The sequence below is a fragment of the Oculina patagonica genome, chromosome 2 (assembly GCF_052425735.1).
Source record: "Oculina patagonica isolate OP01 chromosome 2, crgOcupat, whole genome shotgun sequence".
NCBI classification, from domain to species: domain Eukaryota; kingdom Metazoa; phylum Cnidaria; class Anthozoa; order Scleractinia; family Oculinidae; genus Oculina; species Oculina patagonica.
Genome location: NC_135759.1, coordinates 24,201,220 through 24,223,512, shown reverse-complemented (window position 1 = coordinate 24,223,512; position 22,293 = coordinate 24,201,220). Strand labels below are relative to the sequence as shown.

At 38.6% G+C, this 22,293-nt stretch overlaps 1 protein-coding gene across 2 annotated transcripts; it reads left to right on the top strand.

Annotated features, from left to right (window-relative positions):
- Positions 1-144: 144 nt before the first annotated feature.
- LOC144643669 (uncharacterized) lies at positions 145-21,474 on the top strand. Of its 2 annotated transcripts, none has more exons than XM_078502988.1 (28): positions 145-396; positions 1,654-1,746; positions 2,408-2,586; positions 5,126-5,210; positions 5,722-5,820; positions 6,280-6,333; positions 7,312-7,392; positions 8,312-8,386; positions 8,660-8,743; positions 9,258-9,323; positions 9,692-9,786; positions 10,079-10,134; positions 10,409-10,521; positions 11,207-11,356; positions 12,101-12,242; positions 12,630-12,807; positions 13,270-13,359; positions 14,557-14,680; positions 14,800-14,870; positions 15,331-15,406; positions 15,796-15,858; positions 16,873-16,985; positions 17,331-17,396; positions 18,521-18,577; positions 19,281-19,341; positions 19,442-19,531; positions 19,869-19,959; positions 20,788-21,474. In XM_078502988.1, exons 1-28 carry the CDS (start codon positions 244-246, stop codon positions 20,877-20,879), a joined length of 2,697 nt encoding a protein of 898 aa, XP_078359114.1. In that variant the 5' UTR covers positions 145-243; the 3' UTR covers positions 20,880-21,474. The 2 variants fall into 2 exon arrangements, with proteins under 2 accessions (XP_078359114.1, XP_078359115.1); XM_078502989.1 differs by lacking the exon at positions 145-396 and adding an exon at positions 1,118-1,231.
- Positions 21,475-22,293: the final 819 nt, after the last annotated feature.

The following is a 22,293-nucleotide window of genomic DNA, read 5'->3' as shown; positions in this document are numbered from 1 at the left end:
CCATTAATTTCGTGACAACTATCGAGCAAAAATCTTTGATTACAGCTGTTGTCATGGTTCCCGCGTAAGCGACATGTAAACTGCGAAGTTCCTTGAGCTCCATATTTGGAAAGCTGAGCCCACGAGCGGAAAAGAAATTTGTTTTTCCATTTTTCATCGATGGACGTCGTCATGAAGTTTCTGATTGTTTTACGATTTTAATTTGCTTTACACACATATTTCTTGAGCAAAAGATAAACAGAGATGGACGGAGAGTGCCTTTCTGTTACTGTGATAGACAGGGTGACGAAGCTTGACACACTTGGTGGTTATGTTTTTTTGGTATTTTTGTTGTGCCTTGTGGTTGGATTCATCCTCGGCCTTCTGTTAGCCCGTTGTATTCTACGAGAATTGGAGGTACGGTACACGATTTCAGCTACTTTAGCTAAGAATACATGTTAGTGTACAACCTATAAAAATTACCTTGTTTTCATTCCGTGTCATTTTAATTTCTATTTATTTGTTTTTATTTATACAAGATCAGCAGGTGAATCGTTAATTACGCATTTTGCTGTAGAGCAAACACTTAAGCTTATATGCGACATGATTCATTTTCGTATCCACAAATTGTAAGCTTAAGTCGTATATTCACATGGTTGCTTGTATATGCTTGTGTTTGGAATCCACAGTTCCAACTGGCTTAGGTTTAGCCAGAGTTAATAGAGAGAAACTTTAAGTTGCTCCAAAGAAACATTGTTGACATTGTAAAAGTGTTGCTTTGAACTCAAGTTCTTGATTCCATTTAATTTTGTGCAAAGCATTTGTGCAGGACATATGTTATTGCAAGATATATAACTCAGTATTATAATTCAGGTCCATCGCAGGGTCCCCCCCCCCCCCCCCCCCCCCCCCACACACCCACCACCACCTAGCATTAGCTCACCGGAACCTATTTATACACCTGCAGGTGGAGAGACGCACTATGAGAGTAAAGTGTCTTGCCCAATAACACCAAAAAATGACAAATGACTCCAGCTAGGGCTTGAACCCAGACTGCTCTTGGTGTCCAATTATGTGCCAACCATTAGGCCACACCACGTCTCATTGCAGGGTATATAATGGCACACAAAACCATGAGACTAGTTGTGCAAACTGTGGCCAGGTATTATGGAAGATCCAGTGGTGCTTAGAAGGGAGACCCCTGAAGAGTAAGGATGGACCCTTGCTGGGAAAAAGAGGGCCTTGAGTGAAGGTGTATGTAATTCCTTGTTCCTGTTAGAGGGAAACAAGAAAGTTGAGCCTCCAAGCCTTCTATTTTTTAGCCACTATGGGAGCGTTGGAGTTGGTGACCTGGACCTCCCAGGCACCTTCTCTAAATTGGCCAATTTTTATTAAACTATGTCGTGATTGGGAAAATATTTTGATTTTTTTAAAGGCGTAACATACCTTTAATAGAATTAAGCTTTATACATTTCCTAAACGTTTTTGGTCTCTGAGAAACCCCACCCCCATGAATTTCCAATCTCTTTTGTTGGGGGAGTATGGGCATTTTCTGGAACCACACATTGAGTGTTTGTGGCTGAATGATTCTTGATATTACAATAATGTAATATCAAGTACTGTATGTTTTTAGGACATGTATGTATAAGTCATGCTGTGATACTTTGTTTTCAGGAGCAATACTCTCTAAAGAGAAGCAAGTCTGAATCTACAGCAATTCTACTTGATGTAGAAAATGAAGTACATACACAAGAGACATCTGGAAAGGTAAAACTATAGTCCATATAATCCATGGTTTTCTTCTCCCAAATCTACTCAGTGGAGTACAATAATAATTGTACCTAAAAATTATGAACAAAAACATACTACAAAATTTGTATTGTATGAATAAACAGGTTAGTTCTTATTCCTGTTACATGTAGTTCCCTGACAATACTTCACACAAAACATGCACGGGAAAATGTGTAAGATTATAATAAAAAATAACATATTTTGGATGATGAATCTGTTTTTAACATTTTGTATTAAGTATCCCAGCAACCATACAAAAACAGTAGTTTACAGGGATGGCGGAGCATTTTTCCAGGTGGAGGGACTGACTAGTGACTTGAAGTGGGGGGGGGCTTGAGAGACTCTTCTCTTAGTTAGTCTTTATTTTTTCGGAAAAAGTGGGGGGGCTAAAGCCCCCCAGCCCCCGGCTCCGCCGTCCCTGGACTACTGTTTTTGTATGGTTGCTGTAGTTATTACTTTTAAAATATTGGTGTACGGTAAAAACTTACTAGAGAACTAAGCCACGTGCACCAGTACTAGAATGCAAAAAAAATGTGTACGTGTAGTAGGTGACAGACTTATGTACTTGTGGCTTTAAAACCAGATCAAGATTGTCACTATATATCGGTAATAATTCTATTTTTTTATTATCTTTTAGAAAATGGGCAGTAACAGAATAGCTCCAATGCCTATGCCTACCAAACACACAGCAGATGTTGCCATAGAAATGGAACCAACTCATCTAAGTACTGGCAGCCTTCATAGTCAGTCAGCATGGACAGGAGAACAAGACAACAATAAACAATCAGTTATTGATGCATTGAGCAAGCCTTCAGGGTAAGTGCTATATACATGTACATGTGAAGTTCCAGATTTTAAAGTTTAAGTTAATGAATAACCCTCATGCCAGCATCATTTCTCAGAAGGTAACACTGTGGTGATAATCATAAGATAGTGGGTAAGGCTGGTTGGACTCTGTACTCAACTATTTTACCATCACCATAAATCTCTGAGGTTTAAACATTGCTTATGTGCGTCCTTTAGATTGATATATGTAGCAATCCTGTTAAATTGCCCCAGAAAGGTGTTCTCATCGACAAAATAAGTTATAATTTGTGAAACACTAAATGATGTAAATATTTATTATCATATAACTGGAAGGGTAAAGACTGTGTTTGAGCCTTAAATGTCCCATCAGGCCAGAGCTTATCATGGTTTCAATAGAATGAAGCAGCTAGGAGTATTTCTACCCCTCCCCCCTGGATGAGATGCTAGTCCATCACAGAGTTACCCCCTGCATTGAATTCACTAGTACCCATTTATTCACCTGAGGGGTGGAGAGAGGCACTATGAGAGTAAAGTGTCTTGCCCAAGAACACAACACAATGACCCTGGCCAGGGATTGAACCCAGACCACTCGCTCCAGAGTCCTGCACTCCACTCTATAAAGCCACCACGCCTCCCACTATCATATAACTGACAGTGGTTTAAATCCGACCAGTGAGGTTTTTGTTCTCCATTGTCTCAATTACCGGTAATCATGTTTCCTCCTCCTAATTGTAGATATTAAATAATAAACATTTATTTTAAATAAGATATATATTGGAGCCAGTGTTCCAGATAATTTTTTTGAGCAGTGGGTCATGAAACTTATCAGCCGGGTCACCTTGGTTACTGTTTTTGAACGGGAAGTCGACGCGTAGGAGTGGAGTGGGGTTTGGGGAGAACTTTGCCCCCTCTATGAGAGGGGGGAGGTCTGAATTGTTTTAAAAATTGATGCCCAAGGATCAGTTCTGGTACAATTTGGAAGCATGTTAATACCAAATGATATCTTGATGAAATGCCTCGTGAGATTTTTTTAAAATTCTCTATGGTTGCGAAGGATCGGAAAAATTTTTTTACCGGTAATACGCGAAATGGAATGAATGACGGCCAAAAACAGTGATTCTATAATTTAATACCTTTCGATTTCCCAAAGATATTTTGCGTGTATAATCTTTCGAAACAACTCATAAAATTAAAAAATACGCCGGTGAACTGACAGGAAACAGGAAAGAAAATCGCCCGAACATGACAGGTGCAGCTCAAACTTGCAGGCAATTTGGAAGTGAAATTGCAATTGTACTTTATAAAAACAAACTTACCTTGGTCGGCGCTTTCCTTCGAACGTTTATTCCACACATTAAACAAGGACTGCTGCTTCGTTCGCTTCATTCCTTAATCATTTCAGTTCTATTCTTTTTATACCGGAGTTGCAAACTTGGCCCGTCGCGGCTCATGTCTCACGTTTGCACGTGAATATTTTCCGATTTGACAGTGGCGCCAAATCGGTCTGGAGACTTTGCGGCCGGCCGTAGCAAAAAAAAAAAAAAGGTTTCCATTCTTCTTCTTCTTCTTCTTCTTCAAAAAAAGAATATCGACAAAGCTTAAATTTTTCTGCGAACGATTTTTCCGCTTAAAATAAAATTATCGCGACACGGCAATGTTATTGAACTTTTTGATGATTAGTCAAGCGTGACTACAGATGCATTTTTAGACAGAAACATACAAGCTAATACTGACTCCCAGCAGGAGATTTACAGATTGAAGAGTTAACAGTTAAATTCTCTGTAAAATCTTGCACGATATAGTCTAAGAGCAAGATCAATTCCCGTTCGTAATCAGAGTCTAGTTTGATTCTTGTGTACGGCGAAGTGAAATTCGGTCAGGGAAGAAATTAATTTACGGTCAAATGAAATTCGATTGGGGAAGAAATTGATCAAGTGCTAGGTAACCACGAAGAAATCCTGATCAGTCTGCAAAGAATGAAATAGTCCCTTTTGCCATGGGTGAGATTATCTAAAAATGAAATATGGCAAGTGAAGTTTCACTATCTAAAAACTTATTTTACATTAACTTCCGTAGCCGTGTTTTTGAACCCTACTTGTTTGTTTACCAATATAATTGTCTCGAACTTCAAACTTTGTCTAGTCTTTTCTTTTTTTATTATTTTACCTTCCAAATCGGGCGTGCGGCTTCTCTACATGTGCGGGTTATCAATGGAACTTTATGGTTATTATAATTTTTTCCCCTTCATTTTGATATTTATTTCCTTCAGTATTTTTCCTTTGAAAAGTTTCTTCTTTGCTTTAATTTTTTAAAATGCTTAAGTCAAATTTCCCTTGTCATTCGCCGGGTCAGGTAGCCGTCTCTGTGGGGTTTTTGACCCGAGACCCGTCTCTTATCTGGAACACTGGGAGCCTGTAAATTTATTTTGTTTATTTGTTATTGTGGAAATATTTCCCTAACCAGTTTTTGATGCACTTTTTTGGTATACCAATGCTCTGTAGTAATTGTAGATACTTTGTAAGTTTATGGTAGATATATCATTTGCTAGGGAAGAGATGGAGGTTGAGCTGCAAAAGCAAGATTTTGGAGCCATTGAGAACATGGAAACCAACCTTAGACTCCAGAAGAATGAGGTGTGTATTTATCAGAAAAGATATTTGTAATTAGTATAGCAAATTAGAGAATAGTGTACTAATGTTAGTGATTTATGTAATGTTAGTAGTTGTAACTATAAACCATACCACGTACCATGTCAAGTTTTAACTTTTTAAGAGTTTGTTTAAGACTACAAAGTCATTTCAGGGAACTGATAAATGGATGTACATGCAGCTGCTTTAAAATATATTGCATGATACAGTTTTACAATTGTACAACATAATTGGTCAACAAAAATTAATAGCATCAGACTATTAACATATGGTGGCCGGAATGTAGCAGGCCCAAAATGCAAACTCCTCTTGAAGCTTTCTAGCTTATAAATGAACCTAACCCATATAGTTTACTCAACATGACTGTTTTACTACGTATACAGAGAATCTAAATTAGCAAAAGATTATGTTTTTTCTACTTATGTAAAATGTACAGTGTATGATTGAATATGAAAGATTTAAAGTAAATCACTGATTTGTTATAATTAATTTGCAGACATTCTTACAGTTGCTAAAGATGATTCTGAGTTTCTTGGTGAGCAAATCCAGGATAAGTGAAGGGTTTCGAAGAGATTCTCTTGCAAAGTACGAGCAGGTGAGAAACTTTTGACTCCACTGTACATTATATGACTCAATGGTGAGTTTTTGCAAATGATTATTTTTAACCACCTATTTCATCATGTGTGTGTGTTTCTGGAAACCTGACACAAATTGTGCTTACAGGCCTAGGGTATGGGTGGTTCTAGGATTCATCCAAGCATCTCATACAGGCTGTGGAGGGAGGTACTCAGCATTTATTCTCCAATATTGATGCTTCCTGTTAGTTCACTGTGAGAAGGAGAATTCAGAGAAAACCAGTAGGGCAAGGCAAGAAGCAGCAACGAACTCAACCTACATGTGCCTCCCAGTGGGAATGAAACCTGCAGACAGAGGGGGAGTTAAGCTGCAGTTAACCAACTGTACTATCCCAGTGTTCCCCACTTGGCCTGAATACAGTGACAACAGTGATATGAGTTTTCATTATCTCATTCTTTTACTTTTTTTTTTAATTCAGGCAATTGAAGACATAGACAGCAATGCAAAGGAGGAAATGAAAGCTGAAGAACAGGTACTGTGAACATGTACTGTAACCATTAAATATTAATAACATATGCTGGCAATGAAATGCTTCACAGGCCTCTGCATGTATTGTGCTCTATACACACATTGCATGCCTATAATGCTAAGTATTAGTAGGCCTGCAATGCATGCAAAGGGTCCTCTGGACACATTGCACCCTCAGCACTCATTGTATGCCTATAATGCTAAGTATTAGCAGGCCTGCAATGCATGCAAAGGGTCCTCTGGACACATTGTACCCTCAGCACTCATTGCATGCCTATAATGCTAAGTATAGTAGGCCTGCAATGCATGCAAAGGGACTGCTGGACACCTTGCACCCTCAACACTCATTGCATGCCTATAATGCTAAGTATAGTAGGCCTGCAATGCATGCAAAAGATCCTCTGAACCATTGCACCCTCTACACATATGGCGTGCCTATATTGGTTACCGTAGTAATACCTAGTTCCATAAGCTCACAATACATTCAAGTGGCTACAGCAGCATATTATTTTGAACGTTTTTTTTAGTGGTGATTTCATTGTCTTGCTCAGCCTTTGAATTCCTAAGGTAGAAATTTTTATTGGTTATCCTAATTGACTGCCATACATTTCTTTAGTTTTTATGTTACTTCTGTCTTTGTAGTCATTGTGTCATTTTCTCCAAGTTGGTGATTTTCATCATTCTTATCACCTAATTAAATCCTGTTTTCTCAAACCCTTGATTTCTTGAGCCTCCTGATAAATCTACCAAAGTGGTTTTTCTTCCATCAAGCAAATTTGCAATTTTACCCCCTGATTTCTTAAACTTCTTGATGTCCCAAACCAATTTTTGTTACCCTTGAAGGCTTGAGAAATCGGGATTCCACTGTTTAAAATGTTTAAAATGAGAGCTGAATGAATTTTCTCATTCAATCCATGACAACGTTATGTTGTAAGGTAATGTCTAAACGTTTTTGCTGATTTTTTTTTTTCAAAATCTAAAGGAGCTGAGGACCACCATTGTGGATCCTGTTGAACTTGACCAAGCAATAGAGAGTCTTCATTCCAAGTACTCCAAGAAAATGGTGAGTGTAATTCAACGCTTATAATTTACGTGGTTGTCAACTTTTTATTAAAATAAATGCACTTTAAATTCCAAGAAAAAAACCTGAAAACTAGTTAACAAGTAAATTGTGAATGCTGCGATTTTGTCAAAGGAATACTTGTCAGTACCGGAGACACTTTCAACCAGAGCTCCTTCTGTTAATTTGAAAGGATACCAGTTTACTATTACTAACAGCTTCATATTGAATGATGGATCTTTGATTTGGTTTCTTGAAAATGATAGGCAAACCAGGAAAAATGTGGGTCAATATTTTTAAAATGAATTGGAAGGCCACATGCAAAAATAAGGGTGAAAAAAGACAACTCTGAGCAAGACAGAAAAAGACTCAGGAATCAGTAGAATTTGTGTGGCTTGGGAAGCAGTCAAAAATTATCCATCTTATTATAATCACCAAATACATCATGTAAAAACCTATTTTAACCAAAGACAGTTTCTAATATTGGCTGTAGACATTTTTCGCATTGATCACTCCAGTGACTACAAACAAGGGTTTCAAATTGAGACTGTCGTGAAATTGTCTACCCAAGTCTTGACTTGACAATATTGTTCGCAGACATCAAAGCCTAATGCAGGAATGGTCATTTGGCGCTCTTTGCTGACAGTAGTTTTATGTTATCATAATGTTTGCTAAAAAGGAAAAAATATTTTTTACAAGGCTAAAAAGTTATAAAATTTTAAAAGAAACCGGACGTTTTCGACTTGTTGTCATCATCAGGGTGACAACAAGTCCAAAACGTTCAGTTTCTTTTTAAATTTTATAACTTTTTAGCCTTGTAAATAATAATAATAATAATAATAATAATAATAATAATAATAATAATAATAATAATAATAGTAGTTTTATGTTAATCGTTAACTTTTATGTGCCTCATCAAAAGAATTCAGAGAGAATGGAACTTCAGGACAAATTAAGAACAGATCTCCTGCAGGATACAGAACTGTCAGAAGAAGAGGTGGGTTTGCCATGATATAAATAATTGTATTAATTTATAATGACAAAAGAGTAAAAATATTCATTTCCATTTCACCCAAAATATGAAGAGTCAAGATTGTATACTCTGAGTCCATATTCTTAGTATTCAAAGTAGAAATCTGATTCTCATTTTTAAGTGTTCAGATTGTTCGTGATAACCTGATCATGAATACTGGATATTTATTTATGGGATTATTGTAAAGGATACATGTAAGTGAAAGAGATAAAAGTTCAATCCTGTTCTTTACCACAGGCAGAGCAGATTGTTGCCAAACTTATGATGAACATGGCTGCTGTGGACAGACGGCTGGCTGAGGAAGCCAGTCGGCAAAATATGGTAAGCTACAACATGCTTAATGCTGTTAATTTAGTAAGGAATTTAGTGAACAGCTGGGAACAATGTAGCTGAAGAAAATACTGTAAATTCTCAGAAAATAAGCTGTGGGCTTGTATTTGCTCAACCCCTTTAGGGCTTATATATGGTGGGGTTGGGGGCTTATTTTCGGATGGAAATTTGTGTTTCAAAAATCCTTTGATTTCCATTTGGTGTATAAAATTGTTTTGGTGTATAAATGTTTTCTGGGAGGGGAGCTTATTGTTGGACTTTTACGGTATAATCTCATGTCCTATGTATTAATTTGATATTGTTAAAAGAGTTTGAGATGTCAGTTTCATTTTATGAATTATTTTAATTAACAAATAAAAGGTTTGCAAATGTGTATAAAACCTGTGCATGAGATGGGATCTCAAACTCCAATTTGCCACCCTAGTGTCATGGTTTGGTTTGTTTGATGTTGGCTTGTTAGCAGGATAACACTGTACTTTACTGATTGAGTTTACTGATTGTTTAGGTTTTGCATGAAAGACTTGCACGAAGACAGGCACTTGCTCAACAGAGAGCTGCTGATAATCAACAGGTTAGTGAATAGTAATTAAATCCTAGTCATATTACCGGTAATATTTACCGGTAATATGACTATTATTGCAGGTAATGACAGTGTGCAAGAATGCTTGTTTTCATCGTTTTAGCTACAGGTGAACATTACGTTTTTACAAAAGATTACTGATGACTCACGTTAAAAAGAACTGAATTAAATTAAACAACTTATTAATGTGTGTGTTACAATACAATACAATACAATCTTTATTTAATGTGGTCAGCAACACTTAGCTAAACAGCTAGTTTTCAGGTGCGCTACGAAATAAAAATACAAAATAAAAATTGTAGTAGCAATGTATGTTTTACCAGTTTTAATTGTCAAGGATCGTCATGATTTCTTTTTAGGAAAAAGAAGAATTTGATGAAAGGTTGAAGCAGCCACAGAAAAATTTGGATGTTCTTTTAAAACGAGGAAAGCTTCTGGAAGACCAAAAAGAGAGGTTACTAGATTTTAGAGCATTAATAGCTTGCATAGAAAAAAATTATGTAAACGGGATACAATCTGTATTAACCTGTTGTTTGTTCTTGGCTGGGTTTGGCAAGGAAACAAATAACAGCAACAACAACAAAACATTTTGCCTGCAGGTAGTCTCTTGTTGTTTTTTTTTTTTTACAGTTGATTCTATACCTGTACAATTCTCGAGGAGAACCAAATTAACAGAATTACCTGTCCAGAAAGTATGTATAATGTTGATTATTTAAAAATTGTTTTTTGTCTTGTTTAATCCAAAGGATCATGGATGAATACGAGCAAGATCTTAGAGTCTTGGAAGAGAAACATCAACAAGGTTTGAACCCTGAATACGATCTGTTACCTTTTAGATAGATTGTATTAGCAGTAATTTTGAAGGGTTATTTACCTGACCTTTCAACACTATAGTTAACGATTTTGTTTTTTTTAACCCTTGCAAGGCAGTTACATTGTATACTACAAATTTAAATGTTAAATTTAGCGTTACTTCCAGTATTTCGAGAAATGCGTTGTACACGGTGAAGTCTCAAACATATTGTACCTGACGGTTACATACAAACGTTACAGTAACAATTATATTCCTTACACAGCTATCCTTAAGAGTCAAAACGATTTGAACGAGAAGCTTAAAAGAAAGCGGGAACAAAGAATGAGAAAACTAGAAATGGAACAAGCAGCAGAAAAAGAGGACTTTGAAAGAAAGGTAGTAAGCTGGAAGTGTCCGCTTTCAGTACCGCTCAAAAGTAAGTTACCACCCTTTCGCTAGACGAGACTCTCGTTTCGAGAGACGAGAGTCTGCTGAGATTCTCGTATCTAGAGTCTCGCGAGAAGACGATGGGCGATAACTTACTCTTGAGCGGAACTGTAGATCTTGAATTACCTCCATGTTTGTTGTTTCACGTTTTCCTGATAGCGAAATCTATATTCTCTAAAGATGAGGGTTCTAAAGGAATTTAGACTTCAGGCCTCCAAGGCAGCAAAAAAATACTGCTTTGGGGCATTTTTCTCAGCACTACAGGTCTCCTTAGTCACTCCCCAGAACCTGGCAGGTGTCCTGTGGTATTGCTTCCATTTTGACGTAACCGCCAAATACCCAGGTTTCAAACTTGCTTCGATCATTTAAACGTAAATCCTCTTTTCTGTAAATTTGTTGGCCAGGGCTACCTATAATTGTTTAGGACGGAAACAGGTATAATAGGCAAATAGGCAGTTTATGCATTGAACGTCATGATTTAGACAAAAAGAAAAGCCACATGATTGTTTGAACAGTTTGAACGCAAATGAGAGTCGCTCAGGACTTCGGAACAAGCTAATGAACTCACTGAAGGTACAAGCTGTTTCTTACAGAACGCTTTTGGAACGTTTCTTTCTCATAAACGTTATTATAGGCCGGCCAGATGATTAGTGAAGGTGAATTGACAGCCGAAGACTTCCTGGAGTCAAACCACAAACTGAGAGTGCAGCAGCAAGTTGCGAGAGAAGATGAAGAAGACAGGTCTGATGAGCTTGAAGCAGAAGAACTTAATAACCTCAGACAGGCAAGTGTTTGTTCCAAGACATGCTTTATTGTCCAAGACCACGAAAAGATACAGCAAAAAATAAAAATGCAAGTTTTGTTTAACAATTATACTACGAGACCGAGGTTCCACGACTATGAGCGATAAGTCAAAGAGGCAGAGCCGAGTAGATAATATTCGCTCATAAAAAACGAGCGCAAGTAGTCTAACTGTTTGGGTAGACACTCTTAATGATAGCAATCCAAAAGGTACAATTTTACGTATCGGCAACACGCGCGAATAGAAAACGGTGAGAGAACCAATCAGATTCGCGGATTTTAAATGAAACGTGCTGAGTGTACCAAATAAGCAGTCACTAATTGGTTCTAAATACCGGTGCAATGAATGTGCCCATACCACTGACAACAAAGTCACCGTTTTTGCGCGTATTCCTCGCTTGGCACAGAGTTAGGATTCGTTAGTTACAAGCGTTATTTCGAGTTATTTGTACGATTGGCCAAGAATGGTCACCTGGTTCTAGTGTTACGGCTCGATACGGCAGTCATTAGAAAATTGCTCTATAAGCACAAGTTTCAACGAAAGGTTTGGCAAATTTGGCATGTTTTCCAACCAAAATAGAGTCGTGGTAAAAGGATGCGCTGTCGCTGGTAAGCATCGACTCTGGCGAAAGCTGAAAGCTTTCTCTAGGAATTGTCTGGGAATGTGTCTTGTTTATTGTCTGTTAATCTAACTGGACGGCTTTATATTTGTCGTTTAAAAATTTAGAAATTGGAAGAAAAGAGGCAGCGGAGTTTGCAAGAAAGAGAGGAAGCCTTGTTTGAACAGATTAGAAAGGAGGCACATTTGTCGTCAAAAGAAGCTGAGAAACTAATGAACAAGCATTTGGAAGACCTCAAGGAAGCTAATGGTTTGTCTTCTTGTAATCATTTTGACTCTTATAATGTGTATCTGATGCTGCTTTCAATTAAAACAATAGACCTGTAATTTTTTCCGTTTGTAAAGCAACTAAAGCAGTCTCTGGGGACATGAACCACGGTGAAGCCTATGGCTTTGTCTGGGCCTCCTTTGCAACCTGCAAAGCTGAGTCTCTTTACAACTGCAAAAATCAATTTCACTTGTCATTGTTAATCATCTGCAGTTGTTCGTTGGGTTCTCAGGCCATGCAAAAAAGTGTCACGCATGGACAAGTGTCACACACGAAGATGAAAGAAGTCAGTGTGTGACACTTCTCTGTGCGTGAAAATTTAAAGAACTTCCCCATCTGAAAGAAGGTAACTTTTCATTGCGTCTTCAGAGAGGAAGGACAGAGAGCGTGAGAGGCAGCAAGCTATGATTCAAGAGAAACTGGCAGAAAGAAAGAAGAGATGGGAGAGAGACCTGGAACGACAGCAAGCTGAACAGAGCCAGCTGGCCGCGGAGCAAGAGAAGGCCCTTAAACAAGTGCTTAACACTCAGGCTGGACTTGCTGAAGAGTACGTTTAAATAGAGAAATAATTATATAAAGAGCTTGTTGGTAGATGATTCATTGTAACTGAGGAAAGGGCGTAGTTAGGTAAACCTAAATGAGAAAATAACAAAACTTTTTCATTTTAGAAATGGAAGTCAAAAACGTCAGTTTGGCGTGCATTTCCTAATGAGCTACAGAACAGTTTACAAGAAGAACTAATACAGAACGGAATAGCAGTTTAAAGATTTAAAAGCTCGGAAAGCTGCCTTTACATTTATTAGAGCAGAAAAATTGACACAGCTGCTTGTGTGCCATTTATCTTTATTTTAGGAGTTCAGGCAAATCCCGCTGTATCACGTCGCCATGTTTTTTTAACATTTTACTTGGGGTTGTTTTCTTTCACGTGTTCTTTGCAGAGCAGCAGTGGAGTCAAGTAGGTTTATAGTCACTGTAACTTAATTGTGGATATGTCGTTTTGTTTCTTCAGCTTACGCAAACAGGTGATGCTTGAGCACGAGCAGAACATGATAGCGCTAAATGATCATTTGCAAATGACCAGACTGAGACAACAGAAAAGGTTTGTAAAGCTAGGAGTATAATGCCTGGTGATAGAAAAAAATTGCAGCAAGTAATTCTTAAATTCCTACAACAGCCATTGGCAGTTTCACAATACAACATTGCCAACGACTGTTTTAAAGCGACTGTGTCACGGATTTTAGCTAAATTTAGACATGGGAAATGACCATCAAATCCGTTAAAATATAAAAATAACCTCTTAAAGCAGTGAAGGAACATTCCAATAAAGTACCAAATGGAAATGGGGGTATGGATGGTCAAAAGCGACGAAAATTGAAATGGATTGCGATATAGGGTTTTGAAATATTGTTGGGCTGAGCAGTTTTCAAAGTTAACCTTGTTTGATTGTAACTTTAAATTATAACGCCCCGGGAGACACATTTGGATGTAATAAAGCTATGGTTTTGTTATTTAGATCCATAGAAGTAATTTCTTTGTTAACATTAAGTTTGATAGCAAGTATTTGGCAAAACTTAATAAAATAAACTTAACTCAGCCGTGACACAGTCCCTTTATTCAGCCGCACATGACTACCGTATTTACTCGAATACGCGCCGCCCCCGAATAAGCGCCGCATTTGGGACAAAAAATATAATAAGCGCCGCCCCCGAATAAGCGCCGCAGTCCCGTTGCGGCGCTTAATCGAGGAATTCCGTTTAACTTAAAACAGCACTACAAAGCAACTTTCACACAAACTTGGGACATATCTTTTCATCAAATGCGATGTTTTGTAGTTCAAAGTTATTGTTTTACCGCTCGCCCATTACTTCTTCTATCCAACATTCTTATAATACGTAGTTCTGTAAATGTTGTGAAGGCCGCGAACTTTGCCAGGACAGCTAGCGCTACTTCTCTCTTCAGCAAGACACGAATACTGACAATCAAAAGACACTATTTTCAATTACTGTAAAAGATTAGATTCCAAATTTTAAATAAGCGCCTCCCTCGAATAAGCGCCGCACTTGAGGCGCGAAAAATTTAATAAGCGCCGCGGCGCTTATTCAACCTCTTCACGGTTGTTATCTGAATCCAAATTGTCACGTAACGCTTCTCTTGTTGGAGAGGAGCGTTGTGTGACGATCAAAATAACGGGTTCCAAAGGAGACTGCACAATCACATCCCTGTTTGTACTGATTTATTTGTAAAAAGCAGTGCAAGCATCTCTTCGCAAACTAATATACCAGTTTCTTCACCGCAGGTTGGAGCAACGCCTAGCAACCCGGCGGGCTAGACTTGCTGAACTGAGGCAACAAATGGAGAAGGAGCGACAAGATCAACCGCAGAATGACCCTGAGGCCATGAAGACTCTAACAAGGGTACAGGTGAGGGTCCTATAGTACAGTACCTTGTAATTTGTACCCTAATTTGTCGGATGAATTTCGATAGATACCATTTTGTTATTGGCAAAGATACTGATCTAAGTTTGTTCTTTTCAAAATAGAACATTGAATATCAAGCTGAAGTGAAGAAAATTGAGACTGAACATCAAGCAGCTTTAGAAGACTTGAGAAGGTGAATAACTCTTACGAGTTAGAGCGATTTTCAATTGAGTGTCGTAAACCAGCTCACTTCTTTCCTCCCCCCTTTCCTGTCTTTTCTCTTCCTTCCTAATCCTTCCCCTCTCCCTCCTTTCTTCTATCTCTTACTAATTCTCTCCTTGCTCTCCTCCCCACCACAACCCTTTTGCACCCAAGTAATAAAATAGTATTGCAGCCTGGTTAGGATTGATGTTTGCACATGTTACGTACACTATTTGTTTATAATTGACGCAATTGGGTTTGGGAAATGATAGGTTCCATGATGAAGACATTTTGCAAAATAGTTCTTTACTAGGGCCACATTTGCACCATTAAACTTTGCTTTGTTAAATGTTTTGCAAAAGCTACGTGACTTTTTGTAACATCACTTTACCAAAATGATGGCACCTTCCTTGATATTTGTTTAGTACAACTCGTTCATTCTTTCACTTTAGACGTTTAGCGGCTGAGACAGACGAAGCTTTAAAAGAACAAGATGAGAGACTTGGAAAGATATTGGGTAAATTACAGGTGAGTTTAGCTCTAATTCTAAATTAATATTATCGCGTTTATCGTCTTCTTATCTCAGACCACAAACAAACCAAAGACTTTTCCAGCACTTATCTAGCTATTTCTGTAGTAATTCATAGCCTGGCTTGCTTTCTTTATTTCGTTTCTCTTCCTTTCCTTTTCCCTTCCTTCTTTTCTTATCTATTCTCTTCTCTACTCTGCTCTGCTGTTTTTTTCTTTTCTTTCTTTAGCTGTAAAAATATCTTATGCGTAAGACTGTTGCTTCTCCTGTTATGTGTACCGCTAACCATTAACACAACTTACCTTGTGGTTTTGAATTTGAAACTTCCCTCTAGTCACCATCCAACTGTTTCGTTTCAATTTCAGTTGTTATAATTTTCTTTTTTAAGGTGGCAGTAGCAAGGCGAGAAGAGATCATTAAGAAGCAAGATGAAGCTATTCGTGACCTGGAGGTAATTTTTGTAACGAGTTGGGTTTCAAAAAATTTACTGCGTCTCGTCAGGGTGGAATACTACCCTCCTGTTGATTTTGATTATATCCACAAAAAAATAATATTCTCTACATGTTCTTTAACTCTAAGGGTCGAGTTCAACGTATCACTTTTCATTATTGATTGCCAAGTGTTTCTTTTAATGTTAGCACGGAGAATTGATTTATTTGTCATGCCATTTAACTTGACGAAATTTTACTCATCACACAGTGTCTGTTGAAGAGAAATATATTCTAAGTGTTGATCGCTCTTGGGGCTCAAGTTATAGGATTAAGTTGAATTGTATAGAATGCTTAAGATATAAAATCTCGTATTATAGCAAACGTAATCTATTTCCTTGTCTTTGAACGTTTGGTTACATTTAGATTTTGGTCGCTCTCGGGGGCTTTGAAAAGTCGAATAAATAAAAATAAAAAATAAAAATAAATATGTGTTTATAGTGGTCATGCACTTAGCTTCATATCTCAACGAGATAGCTAGTTTACAGGCATGCCACTGAAACAGAGGAAACAAATAATTTATAAATGAACATAACAAGGTTAAAAATCCCAACTGGCAGGAGGCAGACCAGTTGGCTATATACAAAGCGTGGTCGAGGATTTGAACTCGGGACAACCGAGAAACAAATCCAGCTAGTGGCAAGGGCAGGCCTCGAACCGGTGACCTCCGGATTACAACACCAGCGCCCTAAACCACTCGGCCACGCTTGCCTCCAATGACCAAGACCAAGAAATGGATGACCAAGAAAATCTCTTCGTTAATTTTTATTTTATAGCATAGTTGTCTGTCCATTCAAAAGGCTTCTAGTAGCTATTCCCGAATCGGACTGCATAGTCACCGGCGAACTCATGTAAACTAATTTAATTTAATTTTAATTTAATCACTACCGAATGGACATCTTACTCGATATTATTACGAGGGATTGCCAACACAGTAGCTAAGCTTCCTTCTAACATTCCTTCTTTAAATTCGCTAGAAAAAGCTTGTGGAGAACATGACAAGAGAAGGCACTCTGGCTGATGCGCAAACAGATAAAATCATGAAACAACATCAGAAACAAGTGGACAAGTTGAATGCGCAGATTGATATGTAAGGCTAACAAAACATTCGTGTTTTTTCTAGTCTACGTTTTTGCCTCGTTTTGCGCCAATAAAAACCGCCGGCGCTAGCTACCCAGGCTGTGTTTGTTCTGAAGCTTTCTTGACCATGTTGGTTGAGCGAGTTTCTAAGTAAGATTTTGAAAATCGTCATATTTGCCCAGGAACAACTGAAAGAAATTTTAATTGTTACAGGAGCTGGAGATGTTTAAAAATCATACGTTTTTGCTTTCACAATAAGGCTTTGTGGTTTGTTCGTTAGTCATTTTCTGCGCCGAACATTTATTACCAGTTTTTATTTTTGTACACTAAATGATTTTCACTGTGTTGTTTACAGGGAAAAGGAAAAGCAGATGCAAAAGATACGAGAAAAAATTGCAGCAAAGCAGCAGAAGAAAGAGAGGTAACGTTCAATTTAATTTGCTTATTATATTTTGATTCGTGTTTATAAAGGTCTGGACACACTAGGCGACAAGTTGCTGCAACATGTTGCCTCAATCTATGTCGCTGCGACAGAATTTTGTCGCTGCAATGTGTCGCACGAATTCAAACCAGTTTGAATTCGTGCGACAGATCGCAGCGACAAAATGAGCGAAAGCCGCGTTGTCGCAGCGTGTGTACACGTCTGCGACAAGTCGCTGCGACAAAATATAAATTAACAAACGAGAGAGCGTCATGTTTTTGTGCCATATTGAATTGGAAAACTAGTTCACATTCCCAGTCTTCAAAATTCGTTGCGTGAGCACCGAATAAGCGCCTTGTCGCAGCGACTTATTTGAAGCAGTACTTACGAAGCGACTTGTCGCCTAGTGTGTTCCGACCTTAATTGTTTGACACTGAATTCTACAGTCATTATGGAAGCTCCCAGGGGGAGTACACCGGCTTGTAAATGACGGGGATGATCGAATGGAGGCAAAACTCAGGACCCAAAAAAATCCTTAAGTCTTCCGACATTACCCAAGAAAATCCCTGGACCAAAAATAACCCCCCCAAAAATCCCTTGCCAGGAGGGGCAATAACATAACACAAAGAACGCTCGTTTTGTTTATTCATGATACCATTAATACGCCAAGGCACTTTAGTTCGTTTTTAATACCCAAAAAATATCCTATCTAAATCAAGTCACCCAAAAAAATACTTGTCAAATTTTCCAACCCAAAAACATCCCGGAATCGAAAATTTCAAACCCAAAAAAATCCTTCGATCATCCCCGTCATTAACAAGCCGGAGTACCCCCCCTGGGTGGAAGCTACTTTACCTTTACAGTGCCTCTGGGCTGTGAAATAAGTAAAGTCATACTAAGGCCACTGGCGCAAGCTACTGGAGCTTATCCCGGCTTCTGTTGCATGAAGCTGAACTAAAGTACTGTTACCCCCCCCCCCCCCCTCTTGATGGAATGCTAGTCCAACGCCGGATTACTCCCCCCCCCCTCCCCCTCGCCTTCTCCGGCTATAGCGTTCGAACTCGGACCCTCGTCCAGTGTTTAGCAGCGTCTTGCCATAGCTCAACTCTACTTTTATTCCGCAGAGCTTTGGAAGTGAAACTACTTCAAGAAAAAGAGGAACAAAAGAGTAAAGCAGCGCAGTAAGTTTTCTTTTCACCTCACTCATAGTTAGTAACTATGCTTCACTTAACTTTTTTTTTTCGATCGGTGGGCTTACTAATGATTGCTGTGTCGCGTGCAGACAATCGCTTGATGTGCCGTGAATGAGATTGGGTCCCCCATCTCTGCCAAAGAGAACGATACAGGCTTCTGCAAGAATGATACGGACAAATCATTGTGAATTGCCTTAGAAAAGTGTGTTATATAGTAAACAGTTTGAACCCAGAAGTAGCAGGGAAGTATCAGTACTCCTAATACAGTACTCCTGAGTTTATATAGTATGATCGTCCGGGTGAGAGTAGTTCTAAAAAGGACTGTTGGTGACTGACGTTCCTACAACCTGAGCGGAAATCATCTTCTGAGTCAAGTAAAAAGTTGTTTAAAAAAATCGAATAAATAAGTTGACACTGGCTAAAAATATTGTTTTTGGACGTTTCGGCCACTACTGTTGCCTTCTTCAGCAAGATAAAAATGCAAATGTTCAACGGCGTCCTGTTAAAGTCAACTTATTAATTCGAATTTTTTTTTAACATGCCTGGCTACAACCCGAACATTTTTAAAAAGTTGTTGTCAGTCGATGATTTTATTATTTTGCTATTCGACAAAGTAAAACTATTAATCGCCACAGCCGGTTTAAATTCAATTTTAATTGAGCCCATGTTGACAGATCTGTTTCCCTTGCAGGTCCGCTGGATCTAAAATATATATTCTTTTAGCGGAGCAACGCCACAGAAGAGAGTTAGAGGTAAACATGACTGTTGTGTGTCACATATTCCTTTACTTGCTGTATCTGCTCACGGTTCTCCGGTTTTCATTGTAATTTCTTCTTATGACATATATATTAGGAGCTTGAGCGTGACATGCAGCTGGACCTCGCCCATCAGCTGGAAGAGCTTAATAAAGAAATGGACGAAATGCTTATGGCTGATTTGCAGGTTTGATAGGTCTTTAATTGTTGTATGTTTGCTGTTGTCGTACCAAAACGTTTCAAACCTCTTTCGTTGACTTATATTTTTATCATACTGTATTAGGATATGATTGAACAGTGTATCGATAATCGTGGTATTCACATTATTCTTCCTGAATTGTTCTTCTCTCATTGCTTCCACCAATACTTATTTCTTGGCGTTTTGCTTGGCATAAATTATCTCGGCGAAGGTTTAACTTTACGCTTGCCGAACTAAATGGTAACAAACTGGCACGAATGCAATTTTAACGTTTTACTGGCAGCACATCCTGGTTAAGATATTTGTCTTCTATGTGCATTTTCAGGAGGAGGAAAAGAAGTTTATTGCCACTTTAGCTGAAAATAGTGCAGCTACAGAAGAAGAACTGCTTCAGACAATCAAGAGCTCTGCATCGGGTGAGAAATTTGTTTTTAATACGCGTATTATAACTCTCCGTGAAAAAATTGCGTTAATAGTACTGTCAGGCATGAGTGTCGTAAAACCAAAACCAAAGTACAGTTATCACTCTGGCCAATCACCAAGGACGCAGACAATCCAGTGAACCAATCTGAACTGGAAGCAAATACATGTAGCTGGTACGAAGCGCGGGAAAACGTGTGTGAGCGAGTCACGATTGGTTTTGGTTTTACTTCTGATTGGTTGAGAACGTGGCGCGAGTTTTTTTAAACCAATCCCAAAGCGTAGCAATGCAAAACGAAAGTAAACGGGAATAACTTTCGACACTCAAGTGAAAATCGCTCTATGCTGAAATCATCCTGTTACTCAGTCTAATAACCTGTTTTTATAAACCACTCCAGGTAATCTTACTGATTCATCACAGCAACATGGTGCTATCACACAAATATTGCGAGATTTCCCGGACTCAAGTCATCACGATTACTCCATGTGAACATGATGATTTGATCCCGGGAAATTTCTTTTTTTTGTCAGTCTCAATTCCCTAACCACGCTTCTTCTTGCTGGCATGAATATCTCGTTCTCCTTAAGGTGGATTTCCACTGACGCGTTATTTTTTACGTGCGTTTACGTGCGTGAAAAAATTTAGAGACAACGTATGAACGTCCTGCTTACCCGTTTACGCAAGTCGTTCATACATTGTCTCTTAATTTTTTCACGCACGTAAAAAATTACGCGTAAGTGTAAATCCACCTTTATTCTCTTTTTGAGTAAGCCATATATAAAACGTCTAGTAATCATTTAACATGTATTTTCTTTTTTATCAGAGGTGGGAATGGACTCTAAGCTAACAAAGAGTATCGCAAAAGATGTTCGTAAACGAGTGAGAAGTGCTCGAACCCCTGCTCCTGATGCGTGAGAAATATTGCATGCCTTATTGTAAGTCCTATCATTCTCATGTAATTGATATCGTGTCGTTCTACAAGTCATGCACATGCACAATTGGTTAGTTTCCTGACTGCTGATGTAATATAAAAGGAAACCTTATGCAAAAGAAGTTTGCCGCGAAATGCTCATCGAGGATAACTTTATCGAATTAGATCCAAGCTAGACTGCAAAACAGTCGTATCTTTTGCGAACGCGCTCGGTCTTGAAACGAGAGCGAGAGGTCTGGAGCCAATGTCAAAACTATGAGTGAGACTGGGGAGAGACGCTAAAAGATCGCGCCTCAACGTTTGGCGCTTCGCGCCTTCGATAAGCGCTTTTTCCAACGACTTTAGAGAAAAAACGACTGTTTTGCAGTCTAGATCCAAGCATTTTTAGCCAACATATTTAATAACAGTTAGCAAAGGTTGTACGAATGAGAAGCTAGGACTCGAGTTTGTGAAAAGAGAACAAATGTTTATACCACCACAATATGTAGATATGTATTCTTAATTAAATGCAAAAACCGTTATTTATTGTTATTTGGGGCTACTTGTATTTATCCATTGCCGTTTTAATAAAAAAAAGAGAGTGAATGTGTCTGTGGTTGTATTTGTTTCAGTGTTTGTGTACAGTCGAACCTCTCCTTACGGACCAACCTCGTTCCCAGGGCCTCTCTCCTTTTCCTCCCTTGTCGTACCTCTATTTCTTGGTTTTCACATGACGTCATCAAAATTCTTAATTCCAGAATCGCGAGACCCCTGACATTTTATCCTTCGCTGGCTATAAGACGTCCTTAATATATATCTTATTGAAGGTTGTCAGCTCGATAGCATCCGCTGTCTTAAGACATAACATTTTGAATTGCCGAGTTTCTCGCCACACGACATCAAAATGGCCGCCAGAAGGCTATCACGTATGGCTTTTGAACAACAAGTTGCTCCAAATATGAAAACTCGCCGATTATTTTTGGGACAGTCTTAGCTTGAAAGGATAAATCGAGTCTGTAAACCGGCGACTTGCAGTTAACCGCAATGACGTGAAAATCAGTGCGAATGCACAAACAACGATTGGCAAACCACGGCCATAAAACTATTAACTTCATTTTGTCACTAAAAAGAATAAATACTCGCCTTTTGGAGAACTTCAAGGCCTTTAATTCCACTGCTAATTTTCCCTTTCAAATTTACAACGGTTGGTGAGCAACTACATCGATTTAAATCATTTTGGAGAGCAAAACTGTCATGGGTTCGTTCGTCTCGCCGCGAAATGAAACTCACGAAAGCGTTACCGTGGCCCGTGGGCAGAGATAGGAGAATCTTGCCCGCGCTAATAACCAATCAGATTGCAGGATTTGTGCCCGAGGTCTTGGATACCGCCCGAGGCCTGGCCTCGGGCGGTATCCAAGA

What these genes read in the sequence shown, in the direction of transcription:
- LOC144643669 (XM_078502988.1), top strand. Translation starts at nt 244, where the DNA reads ATGGACGGAGAGTGCCTTTCTGTTACTGTGATAGACAGGGTGACGAAG. An exon ending in GTATTCTACGAGAATTGGAG is followed by an intron (nt 397 to 1,653) that starts GTACGGTACACG and finishes CTTTGTTTTCAG; the next exon opens with GAGCAATACTCTCTAAAGAG. An exon ending in CTCTTGCAAAGTACGAGCAG is followed by an intron (nt 5,821 to 6,279) that starts GTGAGAAACTTT and finishes TTTTTAATTCAG; the next exon opens with GCAATTGAAGACATAGACAG.